Here is a 23,691-nt window from a genome sequence, read left to right on the forward strand (position 1 = left end):
CCTGTCCCTGTGTCCCCATGGGTGTCCCTGTGTCCCCCCTGTCCCCATGTGTGTCCCCCTGTCCCCATAGGTGTCCCCAAAGGTGTCCCCCCCCCGTCCAGTGTCCCCATCTGTCCCTGTGTCCCCATGGGTGTCCCCAAGTCCCCCCCGTCCCCACGTGTCCCCCCATGTCCCTCATGGTGACACTGTCCCATGTGTCCCCCTGTCCATCCCCACATGTCCCCATGTCCCTCATGGTGACACTGTCCCATGTGTCCCCCTGTCCCCATAGGTGTCCCCATAGGTGTCCCCATCTGTCCCTGTGTCCCCATGGCTGTCCCCAAGTCCCCCCCGTCCCCACGTGTCCCCCCATGTCCCTCACAGTGACACTGTCCCATGTGTCCCCCTGTCCATCCCCACATGTCCCCATGTCCCTCATGGTGACACTGTCCTATGTCCCCCTGTCCCCCTGTCCGTCCCCATGTCCCCCCCAGACGCCCAGGCCCCCCCAATCCAGACACAGACTCCAAATAATTGGAAAAATCGTTTAATTACGGGGGGGAGAGAGGGGGGGAACCTCAGATCACGGCGGGGGGCGGGGGGGGGGTCTCATCGTCACCGCTACCACAGGGGGGGACAAGGGGACACGATGACGCGACTACAGACAGGGCCGGGGGGGAGAGAGAGATACAGAAAAAAAGCAACAAAAACCGAGCGGAAACGGGAACCGAAAGAAAAGGGGGCCCCGGGGGCGGCGCTACCAGAAGTCGCGGCGGTGGTAGGAGTCGGGGTCGCAGTACTTGGTGACCACCACGCGGTTGGCGAACTTGCGGCCCGTGAGGCCCTGCATGGCCTTCTGGCAGTCGAACACCGACGTGAACTCCACGAAGATCTGGGGGGGACACGGGGTTAGAATGGACGTGGGGGGGACATGGGGGGGACACGGGGGGGGGACATGGGGGGGACACGGGGGGGACACGGGGGGGGGACACGGGGTGGCCTCGCAGTGCCCAGGAGAACCTCAATGGGGTCTACGAGGCCCTGGAAGACCCTCAATGGGGTCAATGAGGCCCTGGAAGACCCTCAATGCGGTCAATGAGGCCCTGGAAGAGCCTCAATGGGGTCTATGAGGCCCTGGAGAACCTCAATGGGGTCTACGAGGCCCTGGAAGAGCCTCAATGGGGTCAAAGAGGCCCTGGAGAACCTCAATGGGGTCTACGAGGCCCTGGAGACCCTCAATGGGGTCTACGAGGCCCTGGAGACCCTCAATGGGGTCTATGAGGCCCTGGAGAACCTCAATGGGTCAATGAGGCCCTGGAGAGCCTCAATGGGGTCAATGAGGCCCTGGAAGAGCCTCAATGGCGTCTACGAGGCCCTGGAAGAGCCTCAATGGGGTCTATGAGGCCCTGGAGACCCTCAATGGGGTCAATGAGGCCCTGGAGAGCCTCAATGGATCAATGAGGCCCTGGAAGAGCCTCAATGGGGTCTACGAGGCCCTGGAGAGCCTCAATGGGGTCAATGAGGCCCTGGAGACCCTCAATGGGGTTTATGAGGCCCTGGAAGAGCCTCAATGGGGTCTACAAGGCCCTGGAGACCCTCAATGGGGTTTATGAGGCCCTGGAAGAGCCTCAATGGGGTCAATGAGGCCCTGGAGAGCCTCAATGGGGTCTACAATGCCCTGGAGATCCTCAATGGGGTTTATGAGGCCCTGGAAGAGCCTCAATGGGGTCTATGAGGTCCTGGAAGAGCCGCAATGGAACCCTGATGTCCCCAGCGCCCCCTGGACATCCCTGATGTCCCAAGCACCGCCTTGATGTCCCCAAAGTCCCCAAAACCTCCTTGACATCCCAAGAACCTCCCTGATGTCCCCAATAACCTCCTTGATGTCCCAAGAACCTCCTTGACGTCCCAAGAACCTCCCTGATGTCCCCAATGTCCCAAGAACCTCCTTGACATCCCAAGAAGCTCCCTGATGTCCCAAGAACCTCCTTGACATCCCAAGAACCTCCTCGATGTCCCATGAACCTCCATAACGTTTCAAAAACCTCCCTGATGTCCCCAATGTCCCAAGAACCTCCTCGACATCCCAAGAACCTCCCTGTCATCCCAAGAACCTCCCTGATGTCCCCAGAACCTCCTCGATGTCCCCAGAACCTCCTAGACACCCTCAAGCTCCCCAATCGCCTCCCAACATCCCCAGAACCTCTTTGATGTCTCAAGAACCTTCTTGGCATCCCAAGAACCTCCCTGACGTCCCAAGAACCTCCCTGATGTCCCCAAAACCTCCCTGACATCCCAAGAAACTCCCTGACGTCCCAAGAACCTCCCTGATGTCCCATGAACCTCCCTGACGTCCCATGAACCTCCTCGATGTCCCCAGAACCTCCTCGATGTCCCAAATGTCCCAAGAAACTCCCTGATGTCCCATGAACCTCCCTGATGTCCCAAGAACCTCCTTGATGTCCCGAGAACCTCCCTGACGTCCCGAGAACCTCCCTGATGTCCCATGAACCTCCTCGATGTCCCCAATGTCCCATGAACCTCCCTGACGTCCCAAGAACCTCCCTGACGTCCCAAGAACCTCCCTGATGTCCCATGAACCTCCTTGATGTCCCAAGAACCTCCCTGATGTCCCAAGAACCTCCCTGATGTCCCATGAACCTTCTTGACATCCCAAGAACCTCCCTGACGTCCCATGAACCTCCCTGATGTCCCATGAGCCTCCCTGACGTCCCAAGAAACTCCCTGATGTCCCAAGAAACTCCCTGATGTCCCCAAAACCTCCCTGACATCCCATGAACCTCCCTAACGTCCCAAGAACCTCCTCAATGTCCCAAGAATCTCCTCGATGTCCCCAGAAGCTCCCCAATGTCCCAAGAACCTCCTTGACGTCCCAAGAACCTCCTCGATGTCCCAAGAACCTCCTTGACATCCCAAGAACCTCCTCGATGTCCCAAGAATCTCCTCGATGTCCCCAGAACCTCCCCAATGTCCCAAGAAACTCCCTGACGTCCCAAGAACCTCCTTGACATCCCAAGAACCTCCCTGATGTCTCAAGAACCTCCTCGATGTCCCCAATGTCCCAAGAACCTCCTTGACATCCCAAGAACCTCCCTGATGTCCCAAGAACCTCCTTGATGTCCCCAATGTCCCAAGAACCTCCTTGACATCCCAAGAACCTCCTCGATGTCCCAAGAACCTCCTCGATGTCCCCAATGTCCCAAGAACCTCCTTGACATCCCAAGAACCTCCCTGATGTCCCAAGAACCTCCTCGATGTCCCCAATGTCCCAAGAACCTCCTTGACATCCCAAGAACCTCCCTGATGTCCCAAGAACCTCCTCGATGTCCCCAATGTCCCAAGAACCTCCTTGACATCCCAAGAACCTCCTCGATGTCCCAAGAACCTCCTCGATGTCCCCAATGTCCCAAGAACCTCCTTGACATCCCAAGAACCTCCCTGATGTCCCAAGAACCTCCTCGATGTCCCCAATGTCCCAAGAACCTCCTTGACATCCCAAGAACCTCCTCGATGTCCCAAGAACCTCCTCGATGTCCCCAGCCCCCCCTAGACACCCTCAACCTCTCCAATCACCCCCCACCGCCCCCAGCCCCCCGTCGCCCGCAGCCCCGTCCCACCTTTCCGCAGCCGGGCACCTCGACGCCGTCCACGGGCCGCGGGATCTCGATGCTCTTGACCAGGCCGTACTTGCCGCACTCGTCGCGCACGTCCTCCACGATCTCCTCGTACTCCTCGTCGTCCAGCAGCTCCTCGGGCAGCACCATGTTGAGCAGGCAGAGCACCTCGGTGGGGTGGCCGCCCATCTGCACCTGCGAGCTCATGAGCCCGGGCACCTGCAGCGTCACCGGGGTCTGGTTTATGGTGCTCTGGGAGGGGGCGACAGCGGGGGGGTTAAGGGGCGGGGGGGGGGGGACGGACGAGTGTCACCGGAGCCCGGGGGGGGGGGGGGGGGAGAGGGGGGCCCGGGCGTCCGGGGGGACCCCAAGGGCTCCCAGGGGGGCCCTTGGGGACCCAGGTGGCTTTGGGGGGGACCCAGGGGTCCAGGGGGGGCCTTGGGGACCCAGGGTGGCTTTAGGGGGGGAGTAGGGGGCCCTTGGGGACCCAAGTGGCTTTGGGGAGGGCCCGGGGTCCAGGGGGGGCCCAGGGGTCCAGGGGGGCCCTTGGGGACCCAGGTGGCTTTGGGGGGGGGCCCAGGGGTCTGGGAGAGCCCCAAGGGGGGCCCAGGCGTCCGGGGGGGGAACCCAGGGGTCCAGGGGGGCCCTTGGGGACCCAAGTGGCTTTGGGGGGGGCCAGGCATCCCACGGGGGGGGGGGGGGGGCAGGGGGCCAGGGGACCCTTGGGGACCCAGGTGGCTTTGGAGGGGGGCAGGTGGCCGGGGGGGGGCCCAGGTGGCTTTGGGGGGGGCCCAGGGGTTCGGGAGGGGGGTAGGGGTCCGGGGGTCCCCCAAGGGCTCCCAGGTGGCTTTGGGGGGCCCTTGGGGACCCAAGTGGCCAGGGAGGGGCCCAGGAGTCCGGGGGGGGGCAGGTGGCCAGAGGGGCCTTTGGGGACCCAGGTGGCTTTGGGGAGGGCCCAGGGGTCCGGGGGGGGGGGGGGGCCCAGGCGTCCGGGGGGGGTCCCCAAGGGCTCCCAGGTGGCTTTGGGGGCCCTTGGGGACCCAGGTGGCTTTGGGGGGGGCCCAGGGGTCTGGGAGAGCCCCAAGGGGGGCCCAGGCGTCCGGGGAGGGGGGGGCAGGTGGCCAGGGGGGCCTTTGGGGACCCAGGTGGCTTTAGGGGGGGGGGCAGGTGTCTGGAGGGGGTCCCCAAGGGCTCCCAAGTGGCCACAGGGGACCCAGGAACCTGGGGGGGGCTTTGAGGGGGGCCCAGGTGTCCAGGATACCCCCCCCCCCGTGGTCGGGGAAGGGCCCAGGCGTCCGGGAGAGCCCCCGGGGGGGCCCAAGCGTCCGGGAAGGGGCCCCGGCGTCCTGCTCCTGCCCCTCCCCCTCCCCATCCCCGGGAGCTTCCCGACCCACCGGGATGAGGGACAAAAGGGGCCCAGGCGTCCGGGTGCCCCCCCCGCCCCCCCAAAGGGGCCCAGGCGTCCGGGTGTCTCCCCCCCACCTCCAAAGGGGCCCAGGCGTCCGGGTGTCCCCCCCCCCCAAAGGGGCCCAGGCGTCCGGGACCCACCAGGGTGGCGTTCTTGGCCCCCACGCTGGCCCTCTGCACCAGCAGCTTCTTGTCCCCGAGCTGCATCCCGTTGAGCCCCGCGATGGCCTGGGAACGCCGGGAACGCCGGGAACGGCGGGATGCGGCGCGGGAAAGGCGGAAAAGCGGGAAAACGGAGGGGGGGGAAAAAAAACAGGAAAATCGGTTGAGAAACGGGGAGAAAACGGGGAAACGGCAGCGGCTCCTGACCCGTCTGGGCAGGTTTTACACCCGGGATGCGGCGGGAATGAGCACGAAGGGGGAAATTCTGGGAATTCTGGGAATGCTGGGAATGGCAACAGGGGGACTCGGGGGAGGGGCGCATTTCCCATCGCTTTTCCCACCCTTTTGGCTATTTTTGTGCTCAAAACTGAGCACAAAAACAAGGGAATGTTGTGAATTCTGGGAATATCAGGAATTCTGGGAAGGAGCCTAGTGGATAAATGGAGCTGAGATGGGTGCTCAGGTGTTTCCCATCCCGTTTCCCACCCCGTTTCCCACCCCTTTTCCACCCCCTTTTGCCATTTTCGTGCCCCAACCCCCTCCCAAAACACCGAAACAAAAGGTGGGGAATTCCGGGAGCACCTGGAATTCTGGGAGAGCCGGGAATTCCGGGAAGGAACCTAGTGGACAAACGCAGCCGAGGGGGGTGCGCGGGTGTTTCCCATCCCGTTTCCCCCCCTTTTTGCCATTTTCGCGCCCCAAACCCGTCCCAAACCACCAAAAAAGCAAGGCTGGGAATGCCGGGAACGCCGGGAATGCCGGGAACGCCGGGAATTCACCTGGTCGGTGACGTTGATGTCCACGTACTCGCAGAACGCGTAGCCCTTGGACAGCCCCGTGGCGCTGTCCTTGACCAGGTTGAAGGCCTTGAGCGGCCCGAAGGACGTCAGGAGCTCCTTGACCTGCCGGGAATTCCGGGCGGGAATGCCGGGAACGCCCCTGGGGGGGGCGGCGCCGCTCCCGGCGTTCCCGGCGTTCCCACCTGGTCGTCGTTCAGGTAGTTGGGGAGGCCGCCGATGAAGAGCTTGTGCGCCGAGTCCGGCACCACCGTGGAGACGACGCCTGCGGGCCGGAAAAGCGGGAATTTCGGGAATGGCGGGTGGGAAACCCCCCCCCCCGGAGAGTCCGGGGGGAAGGAAAGGCCCCTGGGATGCGGGAAAACACCCCCAGGATATGGAAAAACATCCCTGGGATGCGGAAAACTCCCCCCAAGGAGATAGGGACATTGCAGCAGGAATTCCCAAGGAGCGGGAATGACCGCTGCGGATGCGGGAAAAACACCCCAGAATGCGGAAAAACGGCCATGGATCCCAGGAAAACCCTCCTATGGAGCTAGAGAAATCCCTAAAGAGCTGGGAATACATCATGGATGCAGAAAACAGCCCTGGGATGCAGGAAAACGGTCTAAAATGTGGAAAAAAATGGCTGCAGATCCAGGGAAACCCCCCTCTGGAGTAGGAAAAGTCCCTGAGGAATCGGAAAATCCCCCCGAGGATCCGGGAAAAAACCCAGGGGACCAAGGAAACGATCCCAGATGTGGGAAAAGGGGCCCAAGGGACTGGGAAAAGGTCAGCGGATCCAGAGAGATCCCGGAGCGGCTCCGGAGGGATCCGGATCCCGAGGGCTCCGCAGGGATCCGCACCCGGAACGTAGACGGAGGGATTCTCCGACATTCCCGGCAGCGGTTGGTAGTCGTGGGGCCGGCGGATCTTCAGCGACTGCCCTTGGAAAATGATCCCGTCGAACGCCATGGCCTGGGTGGTCTCGTCCACGGAGCGGAACTGCCGGGAGAGCGGGAATTGTGAGCGGGAACGCCGGGAACGCCGCGGGGAAGCTGGGAATGCCGCGGGGATCCCGGGAGGGCCACAGGATGCCGTGGGGCCCTGGGAAAGCTGCAGGAGCTGGGAGTGCTGCAAGGATGCTGGGAATGCTGCGGGGACACCGGGAATGCTGCTGGGACACTGGGAATGCTGCGGGGACACCGGGAATGCCCTGGGATTCCAGGAACACACTGGGGTGCCGTGGGATCCAGGAGCACTGCGGGGATCGTGGGAATGTTGTGGGGATTCTGGGAATGCCACTGGGACACCAGGAATGCCACGGGGATCCCGGGAACGCCGCGGGAATTCCGGGATCGGGAAGGCGGCCCCACCTCCAGGAAGGCGAAGTTCTTATCCTGGTTGATCTGCACGGCCAGGACGGGATTCCCGGGAGCCTGAGTGAGACCCCCCAGGCGCATCTGGGCGTTGAAGAAATCCATCATGGCTTCCTGCGGGAAGAGCGGGAATGGGAACGCGATTCCCGACGGGAAAGGAGGGGGGAAAGGTGGGAAAATGAGAGGGGAAAAGGGGGGAAATGAAGAAGGGAGAAAGTGGGAAATAAAGAGGAAAGGAAACGAATGAAGAGGGAATAGGTGGGAAATGAGAAGGGAAAAGGTGGAAAATGAAGGGAGAAAAATGTGGGAAATGGGACGAAAAAATGGGAAATGAAAAACACAAAACACGGAAAACAACGGCAGAAAAAGCTGTGAAATGATCCGGAAAAATAAATAAAAAAAAAAAAACAAAAACGAAAAAGACAGGAAAAGGAGAGGAAAAAAAGGGAAACGAAGAGGGAAAAAAGCAGGAAACGAAAAGGGAAAAAAGACGGGAAAAGGAAAGGGAAAAAAGACGGGAAAAGGAAAGGGAAAAAAGACGGGAAAAAGAAAGGAAAAAAAGGCAGGAAAAGGAAAGGGAAAAAAGACGGGAAAAGTAAAGGGACAAAAGACAGGAAAAGGAAAGGGAAAAAAGAGAGAAAAAGGAAAGGGAAAAAAGACAGGAAAAGGAAAGGCAAAAAAGAGAGAAAAAGGAAAGGGAAAAAAGGCAGGAAAAGGAAAGGCAAAAAAGAGAGAAAAAGGAAAGGGAAAAAAGGCAGGAAAAGGAAAGGAAAAAAACACAGGAAAAGGAAAGGGAAAAAACACGGGAAAAGGAAAGGGGAAAAAAAACAGGAAAAGGAAAGGGGAAAAAAAACAGGAAAAGGAAAGGGAAAAAAGACAGGAAAAGGAAAGGGAAAAAAGACAGGAAAAGGAAAGAAACACATAGAAAAGGAGACGGGAAACAGGAGGGAAGGAGGCCGGAGGCCGGGGCGGATCCGCAGGGAAGCGGATCCCGGTACCTCGGTGATCCCGAAGGGAATGTTGCCCACGTAGAGGCGCCGGGCCTGCCGCGTCATCTGGGACCCCACGACCGGCACCGGCGTCGGCGTCACCGCCAGCCCGTCCGGAGTCATGGTGGGAAGCAGCGCCGTGGCCGGGATCTGCCCCGCGGCTGCGGAAACGCGCGAGCTGGGAACGCCGGAGCGCCGGGAATGCCGCGGGAACGCGGCGGGAACGGGGGAACGCGGTGGGAACGGGGGGAATGCGGTGGGAACGGGGGAATGCGGTGGGAACGGGGGAACGCGGCGGGAACGGGGGGAACGCGGCGGGAACGCGGCGGGAACGGGGGAACGCGGCGGGAACGGGGCCCGGAGGAGCCTCCGTGGGAAAAGGGAGCGGGAAAAGGGATCGGGAAAAGCTGGGAAGGGGAAAATGAATGGGAAAAGGGATCGGGAAAGGGGTCCAGAGGAGCCTCAATGGGAAAAAACGAGCGGGAAAAGGGAGCGGGAAAAGCTGGGAAGGGGGAAAAGGAATGGGAAAAGGGAGCGGGAAAGGGGTTTGGAGGAGCCTCAATGGGAAAAACGAGTGGGAAAAGGGAGCGGGAAAACCTCGGGTGGGGAAAATGAATGGGAAGGCGGCCCTGGAAGAGTCTTGGTGGGAAAAATGAGCTGGAAAACAGCCCTGGAAGAACCGGCGTAGGAAAAACGTGATGGAAAACGGCCCTGGAAAAGTCTCGATAGGAAAAACGGACCAGGAAACGACCCTGGGAAAACCGGAATAGGAAAAATGAACCTGGAAACGGCCCTGGAAAACCACAGTAGGAAAGATGTGTAGGAAAACGGTCCTGGAAAAGCCAGGATAGGAAAAATACCCTCGAAAACAATCTTGGAAAAGGTACAATAGGAAAAACGAATTAAAAAATCACCCTGGAAAAACCAGGATAGGAAAAACAAACTGGAAAACAGCTCCGGAAAAGCAACATTGGGAAAAATGAACTAAAAAAAGTGACGCTGGAAAAACCAGGATCGGGAAAATGTAACAGAAAACATCCCTGGAAAACTCTTTTTGGGAAAAAAAACACAGTGGGGAAACGGTCCTGAAAAACACACTATGGCAAAAATGTGGGAAAAACCACAAATGTGGAAAAGCCACGATGGGGAAAAATACGCTGGAAAAAAATCCTGGGAAAAAAACGCCCTGCAAATGCGTTCCCAGAAAAAAAAAAAAACACGGAAAACTGCACCGGGAACGCGCTCCGAGAATCCGCCCTGGGAACAACCGCCCTGGAAAAGCACGTGGGAAAAGGGGCTGCGGGAAAGGAGGGGGATCCCGGGAATGCCGGAATTCCGGGCGGGAAGCACCTTGCATGGCCTTGTACTGCATGGGGGTGATGTGCTCGAAGCCGGGGGGGGGGCACGTCCCAATATTTCCGGATTTTCTTCTTCTTCTCATGCCGGGGGGAGCGGCTGGAAAACGGGGGGGGGGGGGGGTCGGAAAAACAGGGCGGGATTTGGCCCAATTTGGCCCCAATTCCCAGCTCCTTTTCTCCCAGTTTTCTCCCAGTTTCGTCTCATTTTCGCCCATTTCATCCCATTTTTCCCCTATTTTTGACCCCCCTTTGCCTCATTCTTGACCCGATTTGTCCCTCTTTATCCATATTCCCATTTTTGTCCCAGTTTCACCCCAACTTCACCCCATTTTTGCACCAACTTTGTCCCACTTTTATCTCCATTTTACCCCAATTTCACCCCTGTTATATCTCAATTTTCTCCTCATTATGTCCCCATTCTGTCCCACTTCCGCCCCAATTTTGTTCCATTTTCACCCTCATTCTGTCTCCATTTTGACCCATTTTCGACCTAATTCTGACCCCATTTTCTCCAGTTTTTGTCCCAATTTGGACCCGTTTTGTCCCCCCCAAACTCACCTCAAGGGACCGGAGAGGCTCAAGGGTGACCTGGGAATGGAAACGTGGGAGATTATCCGGAAAAGGGGAATTCCGGGGAGGTTTGGGGTTAAAAAAGGAGGTTTTGGGGGCGTTTTGGTGGCAAAGAGGGAGATTGGGAGGGATGTGTCAAAAGGGGATTTGGGGGGAGGGATTTGATGTCAAAGTGAAGGATTTTGGAAGTGTTTTGGGGTGAAAAAAAGAATTTGGGGGTAGAAAGGAGAGTTGGATGTGGGTGTAGACCAAAAAACGGCGTCTTTGGGGCCAAAAGGGGGATTCTGGGGTGTTTTGGGGTCAGAAATGGGGATTTGGGAGCATTTTGGGGGCCAGAGGGGGAATTTGGGGGTGTTTTGAGGCCAGAAATAGGGATTTTGGGGGTGTTTTGGGAGCCATGGAGGGGATTTGGGGGTGCTTTGGGGTCAGAAATAGGGATTTAGGAGCATTTTGGGGGGCATGGAGGGGATTTGGGGGGTGTTTTGGGGTCACAAACAGAGATTTGGGGTGTTTTGGGGCCAGCCGGGGGATTTTGGGGCGCTCCGGGCACAGAACGGGGGATTTTGGGGGTGTTTTGGGGCTCAGAACGGGGGGATTTTGGGGGTGTTTTGGGGGTCAGAACGGGGGATTTTGGGGCGCTCCGGGGCGCAGAACGGGGGATTTGGGGGGTGTTTTGGGGGTCAGAACGGGGGGATTTTGGGGGTGTTTTGGGGCTCAGAACGGGGGATTTCGGGGCGCTCCGGGCTCCCCCACGGTACCGGGCGCCGCCGGCCGGCGTCCCGCGCGAGACGCTCCGCTGGTCCCCGGTTGCGGCGGTCCCGGCTCCGGCTCCGGGCGCTTCCGGTCGCGGCTCCGCGAGCGGCTGTGGCTCCGTTTCGGCCGGTGCCGGTTTTCCTTGTCCCGCTCTGCGGGGGGGGGGGGATGTGGCCGGAGCTGCCGGAGACCCCCCCAGATCCCAGATCCCCCCCCCCGGATCCCAGATCCCCCCCAGATCCCAGATCCCCCCCCCAGATCCCCCCATTCCACAAACATTCCCCCATATCCCTCCCCATATCCCATACAGCCCCTCGTTATCCCATATATCCCCCATATCCGCCCACCTCCCATGATCCCACATATCCCTGCTCCTCCACGGATCCCGTATCCCCCCCGTATCCCGTATCCCACACAGAGCCCCATGTCCCACAGGCTCCCCCACATTCCCCATATCCCCCCATTCCCTACATCCCCCATATCCCATAACTCTCCTTCCCCCATACATCCCCTCCCCATTCCATACACCCCATTCCAGGCATTCCCCCATCCCATCATTTTCCTCCCTATTCCCTATTTCCCTCCCAATCCCAAATCCCCCCCACCCTATACACTCCCCTACCCCATATAACCCCCTACATTCCTATATACCCCCCCATATTCCATTAAATCACCAATATTCCCATATATTGCCTTGGTATTCCCACATATTCCCCCCCTATCCCCATATATCTCTCCCCATTCCCGGATATCCCCCCGTATTCCCATATACCCCCCCATATTCCCATACACCTCTCCATATTCCCACACATTCCCGCCATATCCCCCTATATCTCTCCATATTCCCGGATATCCCCCCCACATTCCCATATACCCCCCCTGTATCCCCATATATCTCTCCATATTCCCGGATATCCCCCCGTATTCCCAAATATCTCTCCATACTCCCAGATATCCCCCCATATTCCCGTATATCCCCCCGTATTCCCAGATATCTCTCCATATTCCCGGATATCCCCCCGTATTCCCCGTATATCTCTCCATATTCCCAATATCCCCCGGTATTCCCATATACCCCCCATATCCCCATATACCTCTCCATATTCCCCGATATCCCCCCCGTATTCCCGGATACCCCCCCCGTATTCCCGCCTCCCCGTCCCAACCTGGGGGGTCAATGGGGGGGTCACAACGTGGCCCCCCCCCTTAAAGGAGCCCCCAAATCCCATGGGGAAACCGGGGGGGGAGGGGGAGAGACCGGCCAACATGGGGGGGGGGGGGAACCACGTGGGGGGGGGGCAGGGACCCCCCCCCGGGACCCCCATGTCGGGGGGGCGGAGCCCCCGGTGACGCGGGGGGGCGTGGCCGGGGGCGTGGCCCCCCCTACCCTGCTTGTTCTCGTTCAGCTGCCGCTCGAACTCGTCGAAATCCGACATGGCGGCGCCGCTGCCGCCGCCCCGGCCCCCGGCCCCGCGCCCGCTTCCGCTTCCGCCCCCGGGCGCCGCCGCCGCTTCCGCTCCCGCTGCCGCTCCGGGCTCCGACCCCGCGCAGGCCGCGGCGCCCCGGCGCAGGCCGCGGCGGCTCCGGACCCCGCGCGGCAGGCGCCGGGCGGCACTTCCGGCCCCGCGCTCGGCGCCTTCGGCCGCGCTCGGCTCCTTCCGTCCACGCTCGGCTCCTTCCGGCCTCACTCGGCTCCTTCCGGCCTCACTCGGCTCCTTCCGGCCTCACTCGGCTCTTTCCGGCGCTTCTCGGCTCTTTCCGCGGCTCTCGGCTCCCTCCGGCCGCGCTCGGCTCCTTCCGGCCGCGCTCGGCTCCTTCCGGCCGCGTTCGGCTCCTTCCGGCCGCACTCGGCTCCTTCCGCCCGCGCTCGGCTCCCTCCGCTCGGCGCCGGGCTCCTTCCGGCTCTACCTCTCGGCGTTCGGCTCTTCCCGCCCGCACTCGGCTCTTTCCGGCCGCTCTCGGCTCCTTCTGGCTCCCCCCGCTCGGCGCTCGGCTGCTCCCGCCTGCGCTCGGCCTCCCCCCCGGCTCCCGCTGCCGCTCTGGCTCCTTCCGCCCCGGGCGCTTCGTCACTTCCGGACGGCGCCTCAGCGACTTCCGCCGCTCTCCGGAAGCGGCCGCTGCGCGCTCCCGCGCCGGCGACTCCCTCCGCTTCCGCTTCCGCCTGGGCCCTTTTCCGGTGCGCCCCGCCCCCTAATTCGGCAACTTCCGCCGCCCCTTCTGCTCCTTCCGTAAGAGGAGGCGGGGCTAGCACGCGGTGCTCCCGGAAGTGACGTCACGGGCAGAGCCGCGGCGCCTCCGCGGCCCCCCCGATCCCGCGGGGGGGGGCGGGATAAAAACCAGCGATGGGGGAGGGGGCCCGGCGGCCCCGAAAGCGCCCGAATTCGCCCCAAAACGGGGGACGCGGTGACGCGCGGGGACCCACGTGACGATCGCGGCGACACCCGGCGGGGCCCATGAAGGGGCCGAGCGGGGAGCGGCGGCGCGAGGCCGCCCGCAGGTACCGGGGCCGGGGGCGGGAGGGGCCCGGGCGGCCGGGACCCCCCCAGTCCTGATACGGAGGGGCCCAGGCGTCTGGGACCCCCCAAAAAGGGGCCCAGGCGTCCGGGTCACCCCAAAAAAGGGGCCCAGGCGTCTGGGTCACCCCCAGGCTGATATGGAGGGGCCCAGGCGTCCGGGTCACCCCCAAAAAGGGGCCCAGGCGTCCGAGACCCCCCAGTCGTGATACAGAGGGGTCCAAGTGTCCGGGACCCCCCAGTCCTCATAGGAAGGGGCCCAGGCGTCCGGGACCCCCCCGGTTCTGATAGGAAGGGGCCCAGGCGGCCGGGATCCCCCCCAAAAAGGGGCCCAGGCGTCCGGGACCCCCCCAGGCCTGATATGGAGGGGCCCAGGTGTCCGGGTCACCCCCAAAAAGGGGCCCAGGCGTCCTGGCCACTCCCCCCCTTTTCCCCACAGCAGCCCCGGAAGCGCCGCCCCGGAGCCAGCGACGGTGACGACGACGATGGTGACGGCGACGGTGACGGTGACGACGAACGTGACGGTGACAGCGGCCGCGACGACCAACGCGATGGTGACGGCGACGCCAGTGACGACGATTGCGATGGTGATGACAACCAACGTGCCGGTGACGGCGACGCCGGTGATGACGAACGCGATGGTGACGGTGACGGCAACAACGAACGCGATGGTGACGGTGACGGCAACAACGAACGCGATGGCGACGGTGACAACGAACGCGCCGGTGACGACAACCAACGCGCCGGTGACGGCGACGACCAACGCGCCGGTGCCGGTGCCGCCGTCGGCCGCGGGCCCCGTGGAGGGGGAGGCCCCGCGCGGGCGCTACCTCCTCATCGACAGCCAGGGGCTGCCCTACACGGTGCTGGTGACGCCGGGCGGCGGCGGCGGCCGCCGTCTCTTCGCGTGCGCCGAGTGCGGCCCGCTCGTTCGCCTTCCTGTCCTACCTGCAGCGTCACTGCGTCGCCCACTCGCCCCACAAGCCCCACGTGTGCCGCGCGTGCGGGAAGGCGTTCAAGCGGCCGTCCCACCTGCGGCGCCACCGGGGCACCCACGCGGTCCCCGCGGCGTCCCCGCGCGTCCCCGCCGCGTCCCCCCGCGTCCCCGCCGCGTCCCTGCGCTGTCCCCGCTGTCCCCGGCGCTTCGGGCAGCCCCAGGGGCTGCGGCGCCACCTGCGGCGCCACCACCCGCTGCCACCGTGAGCGGGGACACGGGGGGGACACGGGGGGGGACACGAGGTGGCCCCGAGGCCACCTGTGTGGGACAGGTGGCCCCGTCGATGCCTCAATGAGCAGGTGACAACGTTGGGACGTGGGGGACATTGAGGGACACGGGGACGGTGGCCTCAGGTCCAGGGACACGGAGGGACCCGGAGGCTCCTGGTGGCCCCGGAGAGTCCGGGGACGTTTGGGGACGGAGGCTCCGCCCCCTCGGCCCCTTCCTGGGGTCCATTAAAGCTCTCGGGTTTCTCCTCTGGTCTCTGCGTCTCATTGGGGAGCTGGGGGGGCGGGGCCGGCCCGTAGCCAATCACGGTGCTGGATGGGGACGGGCGGCAGTGACCATGGGGTGACCCAGGGAGCCACCAACCGACCAGCCCCACCATCCACGCAACGCGTCAACCAACCCGTGAGACCGGTAACCAACCAATGAGACCAACAACCGCCCACCAACCAACCACCCAACCAACCCACGAGACCGGTAACCAACCAATGAGACCAACAACCGCCCACCAACCAACCACCCAACCAACCCACGAGACCGGTAACCAACCAATGAGACCAATAACCAACCACCCAACCAACCCGTGAGACCGGTAACCAACCAATGAGACCAACAACCGACCACCAACCAACCACCCAACCAACCCACAAGACCGGTAACCAACCAATGAGACCAACAACCAACCACCAACCAACCCACGAGACCGGTAACCAACCAATGAGACCAACAACCGACCACCAACCACCCAACCAACCCACGAGACCGGTAACCAACCAATGAGACCAATAACCAACCACCCAACCAACCCACGAGACCGGTAACCAACCAATGAGACCAACCACCAACCAACCACCCAACCAACCCACGGGACCGGTAACCAACCAATGAGACCAACAACCGACCACCAACCAACCACCCAACCAACCCACGAGACCGGTAACCAACCAATGAGACCAACAACCAACCACCCAACCAACCCACGGGACCGGTAACCAACCAATGAGACCAATAACCACCCAACCAACCCACGAGACCGGTAACCAACCAATGAGACCAATAACCAACCACCAACCAACCCCTCAACCAACCCACGGGACCAGTAACCAACCAATGAGACCACTAACCAACCCACCTGTCAATCAACCAACCACGTAACCAACCAATGAGACCACTAACCAACCACTAACCCACCCATCAACCAACCAACCACCCAACCAAACCATGGGACCAGTAACCAACCATTACCCAACCCAGGACCCATCAACCAACCCACCCATGACCCAACCAACCCATGAGACACTAACCAACCCCTCAACCAACCAACGGGGCCATCAACCAACCCCTGATCTGCCCAACCAACCAACCAATGAGACCATCAACCAACCCCCACTAACGACCCCCCCGGACGTCACCAAGGAGACACGGGGGGGCGGGGCCATCTCACATCCATGATTTAATACCAGCCCCGCCCCCTCCCCCCATCGCTGCGTCGAGTTTTGGCCGCTCTCAGCCCGGAGCTCCGCCCTCCGCCCCGGGGGGGCCCAGGCGTCCGGGCCGGGTCCTTGTCATGGGGCCGGGGGGGGAATCCAAGGAGTCCGGAGGGAGCCGGATGTCCGAAGGAGCGGGATGGGACGGGACGGGATTGGACGGGACGGGATTGGACGGGACGGGATTGGACGGGACGGGACGGGATTGGACGGGACGGGATTGGACGGGACGGGACGGGCTGCTCCGTGTTGGGCCGTGTCGCTCCGTGTTGAAGCGTGTCAAGGTGCATGGCAGCGGGTCGAGCTGCTCCATGTTGGAGCATGACGGGCCGTGTTGACCCGTGCCGGGCCGTGTTGGGCCATGTCGGGCCATGTTTCTCCATGTCGGAGCACGATGGGCCGTGTCGACCCACGCTGGGCCATGTTGCTCCGTGTTGCTCCATGTTGGGCCATGTTTCTCCATGTTGGAGCACGATGGGCCGTGTTGCTCCGTGTTGGAGCATGACGGGCCGTGTTGACCCACGCCGGGCCGTGTTGGGCCGTGTTTCTCCATGTTGGGCCGTGTTTCTCCATGTTGGAGCACGATGGGCCGTGTTGCTCCATGTCGGGCCGTGCTGAAGCGTGTCAAGGGGCACGGCAGTGGGTTGAGTTGCTCCATGTTGCTCCATGTTGGAGCATGATGGGCCGTGTTGACCCGCGCTGGGCCGTGTTGCTCCACGTTGCTCCATGTTGGGCCATGTTTCACTGTGTTGCTCCGTGTTGGGCCATGTTGCAGCGTGTCAAGGCACACGGCAGCGTGTTGAGTTGCTCCATGTTGCTCCGTGTTGGTCCATGTTGCAGCGTGCCGGGCCGTGTTGACCCGCGCTGGGCCGTGTTGACCCGTGTTAAAGTCCGTTGCACTGTCACACCGTGTCGGGCCATGTTACAGCGTGTTGGTCCATGTTACAGCGTGTCGGGCCATGTTACAGCGTGTCGGGCCATGTTGCAGCGTGTCGGGCCATGTTACAGCGTGTTGGTCCATGTTACAGCGTGTCGGGCCATGTTACAGCGTGTCGGGCCATGCCAAGGTCCATGGCTCCGTGTTGCTCCGTATTTCCAGGCACATCGGGCCCCACCAGAGCACCCATGGGGGGACCCACAAGTCACCAGCACCCCCTTGGTGTCCAATGTCCATCCGTGCAGCCACCCCCCCACCCAACCAACCAACCACCGAACCAGCCAACCATCCAACCAACCACGAAACCCACCACCCAACCACCGAACCAACCAACCATCCAACCAACCACCAAACCCACCACCCAATCATTGAACCAACCAACCAACCACCAAACCCACCACCCAATCATTGAACCAACCAACCACTCACCCAACCATCCAACCAACCACCAAACCCACCACCCAATCATTGAACCAGCCAACCATCCAACCAACCACCAAACCCACCACCCAACCACCGAACCAACCAACCATCCAACCAACCACCAAACCCACCACCCAACCACCGAACCAACCAACCATCCAACCAACCAATGAACCAACCACTCACCCAAACAAACACCCAATCAACCACCCAATCATCCAACCAACCGTCCAATGAAGCAACCACTCACACACACACACACCCAATCAACCAACCATCCAACCACCCACCCAATCAACCATCCGCCCAAACAACCACCCAACCAATGAACGACCCACCCAACCAACCAACCATTCAATCACCCAATCACCCATCCAACCACCCAATCAACCAACCATCCAACCAATGAACCACCCATCCGACCACCCAACCAACCATTCACCCAACCAACCATCCACCCAAACAACCAGTGAACCACCCATCCAACCACCCAACCCTTCAACCATCCAACCACCCAATCAACCAACCACCCAACCATTCAACCAAATAACCACCCAATCACCCATCCAACCACCCATCCAATCAACCATCCACCCAAACAACCACCCAACCAAGCAATGAACCACCCATCCAACCGTTCAACCATCCAACCACCCAATCAACCAACCGTTCAACCACCCGCTCACCCAATCAACCAACCGTTCAACCATCCAACCACCCAATCAACCAACCGTTCAACCACCCAACCACCCAATCAACCAACCGTTCAACCAACCACCCACCCGCTCACCCAACCATCCAACCGCCCATCCAATCAACCATCCACCCAAACAACCACCCAACCAAGCAATGAACCACCCATCCAACCGTTCAACCATCCAACCACGCAATCAACCAACCGTTCAACCATCCACCCACCCAATCAACCAACCGTTCAACCAACCACCCACCCAATCAACCAACCACTCAACCATCCAACCACCCAATCAACCAACCGTTCAACCACCCAACCACCCAATCAACCAACCGTTCAACCACCCAACCACCCAATCAACCAACCGTTCAACCAACCACCCACCCGCTCACCCAACCATCCAACCGCCCATCCAATCAACCATCCCCCCCACCCCCACCCCTCGCCCCGCCCCCGCCGCCCCTTAGCTCCGCCCCCGCGTGGCGGCGGTGGCCGCGTCCCGCCGTCCCCGGTGCTGGCGGCGGTGCCGGCGGCGCTCGCGGGCGCTGCCCACGGCCGCCCCGCACGTGCGGCAGCGCCGGGGCCCCCGGGCGGGCGCGCGGAGCCGCCGCAGCCGGTGCCGGTACCGGTGCGCCAGCAGGGCCGCGAGGCGGGCGAAGCTCCGCCCACAGGCGCCGCACGCCCAGCGCCCGCCCTTGGCCGGGGCCGGCGCCGATACCGGGGCCGCCGGGGCCACCGCCGGGGCGGCCGCCGGCGCCAACGCGGGGGCCACCGCCGGGGCCAACGGGAGGCTCTGGGGGCCGTCGCGCGGCGCGTCGCGGTGCAGCCGCGCGTGGCGCGACAGGCTCTGCGGGTAGCCGAAGCGCTTGCCGCAGAGCGCGCAGCCGTAGGGGCGCTCGCGCGTGTGCACCACGCGGTGCTTGGACAGGTGGAAGGCCTCGCGGAAGCGCTTCCCGCACACGGCGCACGCGTGCGGCCGCTCGCCCGTGTGCACCCGCTGGTGCCGCTTGAGCGTCTCGCGCCGCCCGAACGCGCGGCCGCACAGCGCGCACCGCGAACGCCCGCGCGGCGCCCGCCGGCAGCCTGGGGGCCCCGAGGAGCAGCTTGGGGTCCCCGGTGAAGATCTTGGGGTCCCCGGTGAAGATCTTGGGGTCTCCACCAAAGACCAACTTGGGGTCCCCAGCGAAGATCTTTGGGTCCCCTGTGAAGATCTTGGTGTCCCCACCGAAGATCTTGGTGTCCCCAGTGAAGATCTTGGGGTCTCCAGCGAAGATCTTGGGGTCCCCTGCGAAGATGGTTTTGGGGTCCCCGGCAAACGTCATCTTGGGGTCCCCGGTGAAAACGGCCTTGGGGTCGGTGCCGAACGTCATTTTGGGGTCTCCCGGGAACGTCACCTTGGGATCAGCGGGAAAAACCATCGTGAGACCCCCAAGAAACCCCATGTTGGGTCCCCATCAAGACCCAACTTGGGGTCCCCATCAAGACCCTCCTCTGGGTCCCTCCAAGACCCACCTTGGGGTCTAGATGAAGACCCACATTGGGGTCCCCAACAAGACTCCCCTTGAGACTCCCTCCAAGACCCACCTTGGAGCCCCCTCCAAGACCCACCTTGGGGTCCCCTCCAAGACCCACCTTGGCTTCTCCCTCCATGGCCGGCCCCTCCGGTGGCACCAGGAAGGGGTTGGGATACCCCGTGGCGACGGCGTTGGCCACGTTCACCATGTTGACCACGTTGGCCATGTTGACCGCGCTGACCACGTTGACCACATTGACCGCGCTGTTGACCGCATTGTTGACCGCGTTGATCGCATGGTTGGCCGCGTTGACCGCGTTGGCTGTGCCGGCGGCCATCTTGGCGGCGCCGTGGACCTGCCGGTGCCGCAGGAGGCTCTGGGGCGCCGCGTAGGCCTTGCCGCAGACGTCGCAGCGGTGCCGCGGCCGCGGGCCGGCGCCGTGGGCCGCCTGGTGCCGCAGCAGGTAGGCGCCGTCGCGGAACTCCTTGCCGCACACGGCGCACGGCAGCCGCAGCAGCGCCCCGTGCGTCTTCACGTGCCGCGTGAGGCTCTCGCGCCGGTTGAAGCTCTTCTGGCACACGGAGCAGCTGAAGGGCTTCTCGCCCGTGTGGATGATCTGGTGCTGGTGGAGGTGACTCGGCTTCTTGAAGACCTTCCAGCAGAGCGGGCACGTGAAGGGCCCATCCGGCGGCGGGGCCCGGGGGGCGCCGGGGGCCCCCACGTTGACGTTGGTGGCCCCCATGTTGACATTGGTGGCCCTGCTGTTGATGCCGGTGGCCGCCACGTTGACGACAGAGGTCCCGCTGTTGATGGTGGCCCCCATGTTGACGCTGGTGGCCCCTGCGTTGACGTTGGCGGCTCCAGCGCCGATGCCGGTGGCCCCCATGGTCACGCTGGTGGCCCCGGTGCTGATGTTGGTCCCCGCGTTGACGCCGCTGGCCCCCATGTTGACGCCGGAGGCCCTGCTGTTGATGTTGGAGGCCCCCACGTTGACGTTGGAGGCCCCCACGTTGATGGGGGTTCCCATGTTGATGCTGGAGGGCCCTGCATTGATGCTCGAGGCCCCTGCATTGACATTAGAGGCCCCCATGTTGACACTGGAGGCTCCCACATTGATGGAGGCCCCCAGGTTGACATTGGAGGGCCGCACGTTGACGCTGGCGGCTGCCGCGTTGACACTGGAGGCCCCCATGTTGACATTAGAAGACGCCACGTTGACGCTGGAGGCCCCCGCGTTGACATTGGAAGGCGTCGCGTTGACGCTGGAGGCCCCTATGTTGACGCCGGAGGCCGCCACGTTGACATTGGAAGGTGTCACGTTGACGCTGGAGGCCCCCGCATTGACATTAGAAGATGCCACGTTGACATTGGAGGCCCCCGCGTTGACGCCGGAGGCCCCCGCGTTGACACCGGAGGCCCCCACGTTGACGCCGGAGGCCGCCGCGTCGCCGCGGTGGCAGCGCCGGTGCCGCACCAGGCTGGACACGTGGTTGTAGGCCCGGCCGCACGTGCCGCACTCGTAGGGCCGCTCGCCCGTGTGCACCAGCATGTGCTGCACCAGGTGCGACGACTGCTTGAACGCCTTGTGGCAGACGCCGCACGGGAAGCGCCGCTCCATGAGGTAGCGCAGCCGCCGCAGGCAGCCCCGCTCGGCCCGCGCCTCCGCCGGCGCCGCCGAGGCCGCCCCGCCGCGCCGGAGCCCGCCGGGGTGGCCCGAGAGGTCCACGACGCCCCACGGCGGGGGGCTGAGGGCCTCCAGCAGGGGCTGCCCCACGGCGAAGGCCGCGGCCTCCGGCTTCCTGGACGTGGAGGCCGCCGCGTCCGCCTTGGCGGCCTTGGCGGAGGCCGGCGGGAGGTCGTAGGGGGGCGGCGGCGCCCTGGGGTGCTCCGGGCCGAAGGGCTCGGCCGCCTCCAGGCGCTGCTGGCTCAGGAATTCCAGGAAGTCGAAGGGGTAGCTCGGGAACGGGGCGGCCTCGTCGCCCACGGGGGCCTCCATCGCCGGCGGCCTCCGGCGCGCGGGGCTCCTGGGCCTGGAAACGGGGATGATGGGGGCTCCTTTACATGGAAACGAGGATTATGGGGGCTCCTTTACATGGAAATGGGGATTTGGGGGTCTCCTTTACATGGAAATGGGGATTTGGGGTCTCCTTGGCCTGGAAACAGGGATTATGGGGGCTCCTTTACATGGAAATGGGGATTTGGGGGTCTCCTTTACATGGAAACGGGGATTTTGGGGGCTCCTTTACATGGAAACAAGGATTTTGGGGTCTCCTTCACCTGGAAATAGGGCGTTTAGGGTCTCCTTGATCCAGAAATGGGGATTTGGGGGGCTCCTTCTCCCGGAAATGGGGATTTTGGGGTCCCCTTCAGCTGGAAACAGGGATTTGGGGTCTCCTTGGCCTGGAAACAGGGATTATGGGGGCTCCTTTACATGGAAATCGGGGTTTTGGGGTCTCCTTCTCCTGGAAACGGGGATTTTGGGGGCTCCTTCTCCCGGAAATGGGGATTTTGGGGTCCCCTTCAGCTGGAAATGGGGGGTTTGGGGTCTCCTTTACATGGAAATGGCGATTTTGGGGTCTCCTTGGCCTGGAAACAGGGATTATGGGGGCTCCTTGACCTGGAAATTGGAGTTTGGGGTCTCCTTGGTCTGGAATTGGGGATTTGGGGGTCTCCTTTACATGGAAATTGAGATTTTGGGGTCCCCTTCAGCTGGAAACAGGGATTTTGGGATTTCCTTTAGCTGGAAATGGGGTTTTGGGGTCTCCTTGGCCCAGAAATTTGGGTTTTGGCGTCTTCTTGGCCTGGAAAGAGGGATTTGGGGGGCTCCTTTACATGGAAATGGGGGGGTTTAGGGTCTCCTTGACCCAGAAATGGGGATTTTGGGGTCTCCGTGACCCAAAGACGGGGATTTGGGGGTTCCCTTTGACCTGGAGATGGGGGTTTGGGGTGTCCTTGACCCGGAAACGGGGGCTTGGGGGTCTCTTTGACCCGAAATTGGGGACTTGCGGGGTCTCTTTGACCTGGAAATGGGGATTTTGGGGCCTTTTTAACCTAAAAATGGGGAGTTTGGGGTCTCCTCGCTAGAGGGGGGGGTCCCTCTTGCCCGGGGGGGTGGTAATTGGTGCCTCTTCTTGGTCTGAAAATGGGGATTTGGGGACTCTGCTCCAAAAACCGGGAGTTTAGGGGTATCCCCGGGGTGGAAACGGGCATTTTTGGGGTCCCTTTTGCTGTAAAAAATGCGGATTTTGGGAGTCTCCCGAGGGTGAAAACGGGGATTTTCGGGAAAAATCTCCTTGATCCGGATGGGGGGGGGGCTGGGGGGGGAGATTCCGGGATCCCGTTTGCACCGGCGGGGGGGAGGGGACACGGGGGGGACACGGGGAGGGGACACGGAGACACGGGGGGGGTGACACGGAGGGGACACGGGGGGACACGGGGGGACACGGGGGGGACACGGGGGGACACGGGGGGGGGTGACACCGGGGGGGGGGGGGTCACGGACTCACCTCGCGGGGGGGGGAGGGGGGACCCGGTCCCTCCGTCCGCCCGTCTCGGACGCCTGGGCCCCCGGCGGGGGGGGCGGGGGGGGGGCCGAGCAGCGGGGAGGCGGGACCGGAGCCGGAACCGCCCCCCACACGTGACCGGGGGGGCCTTCCCAGAGGCCTTTGCGCCCGCCCCAATGGGGGCCCAGGCGTCCGGGCCGCCGCCCCTCCCCCCTCCCCACAAGGGGCCCAGGCGTCCGGGGGAGCCGCTTGACCCCCCCCCCCGGGCCCCCTCCCCAAGAAAGGGGCCCAGGCGTCCGGGCTCCGCCCCCCCCCACAGGGTTTGCCCACACTCAAGATGGCGCCGGCCTCGCCCCCAACCTCCAAGATGGCCGCTGCGACGGGGACAAG

General features: G+C 62.6%; 2 protein-coding genes across 2 annotated transcripts; both read right to left on the minus strand.

Annotated features, from left to right (window-relative positions):
- Nucleotides 1-736: 736 nt before the first annotated feature.
- U2AF2 (U2 small nuclear RNA auxiliary factor 2) lies at nt 737-12,494 on the minus strand. The gene is given in 14 exon segments (XM_088539577.1): nt 737-871; nt 3,618-3,866; nt 5,163-5,249; nt 5,963-6,085; nt 6,166-6,245; nt 6,826-6,964; nt 7,336-7,452; nt 8,337-8,488; nt 9,678-9,729; nt 9,731-9,782; nt 10,244-10,273; nt 11,009-11,088; nt 11,090-11,160; nt 12,396-12,494. Coding segments are annotated over 14 exon segments (1,416 nt in total). The 5' UTR covers nt 12,445-12,494.
- Nucleotides 12,495-14,867: 2,373 nt separating this feature from the next.
- ZNF865 (zinc finger protein 865) lies at nt 14,868-21,794 on the minus strand. Its single transcript, XM_088539578.1, has 5 exons — nt 21,235-21,794; nt 19,893-20,538; nt 19,510-19,678; nt 19,070-19,367; nt 14,868-15,057 (listed from the first exon to the last, which is right to left on the minus strand). The coding sequence occupies exons 1-5, from the start codon at nt 21,792-21,794 to the stop codon at nt 14,868-14,870; spliced, it is 1,863 nt and encodes a 620-aa protein (XP_088395704.1).
- Nucleotides 21,795-23,691: the final 1,897 nt, after the last annotated feature.

The sequence above is a fragment of the Tinamus guttatus genome, unplaced genomic scaffold (assembly GCF_059628265.1).
Source record: "Tinamus guttatus ecotype Peru unplaced genomic scaffold, ASM5962826v1 Tinamus_guttatus_pri_ptg001855l, whole genome shotgun sequence".
In the NCBI taxonomy this organism is placed as follows: Eukaryota; Metazoa; Chordata; class Aves; order Tinamiformes; family Tinamidae; genus Tinamus; species Tinamus guttatus.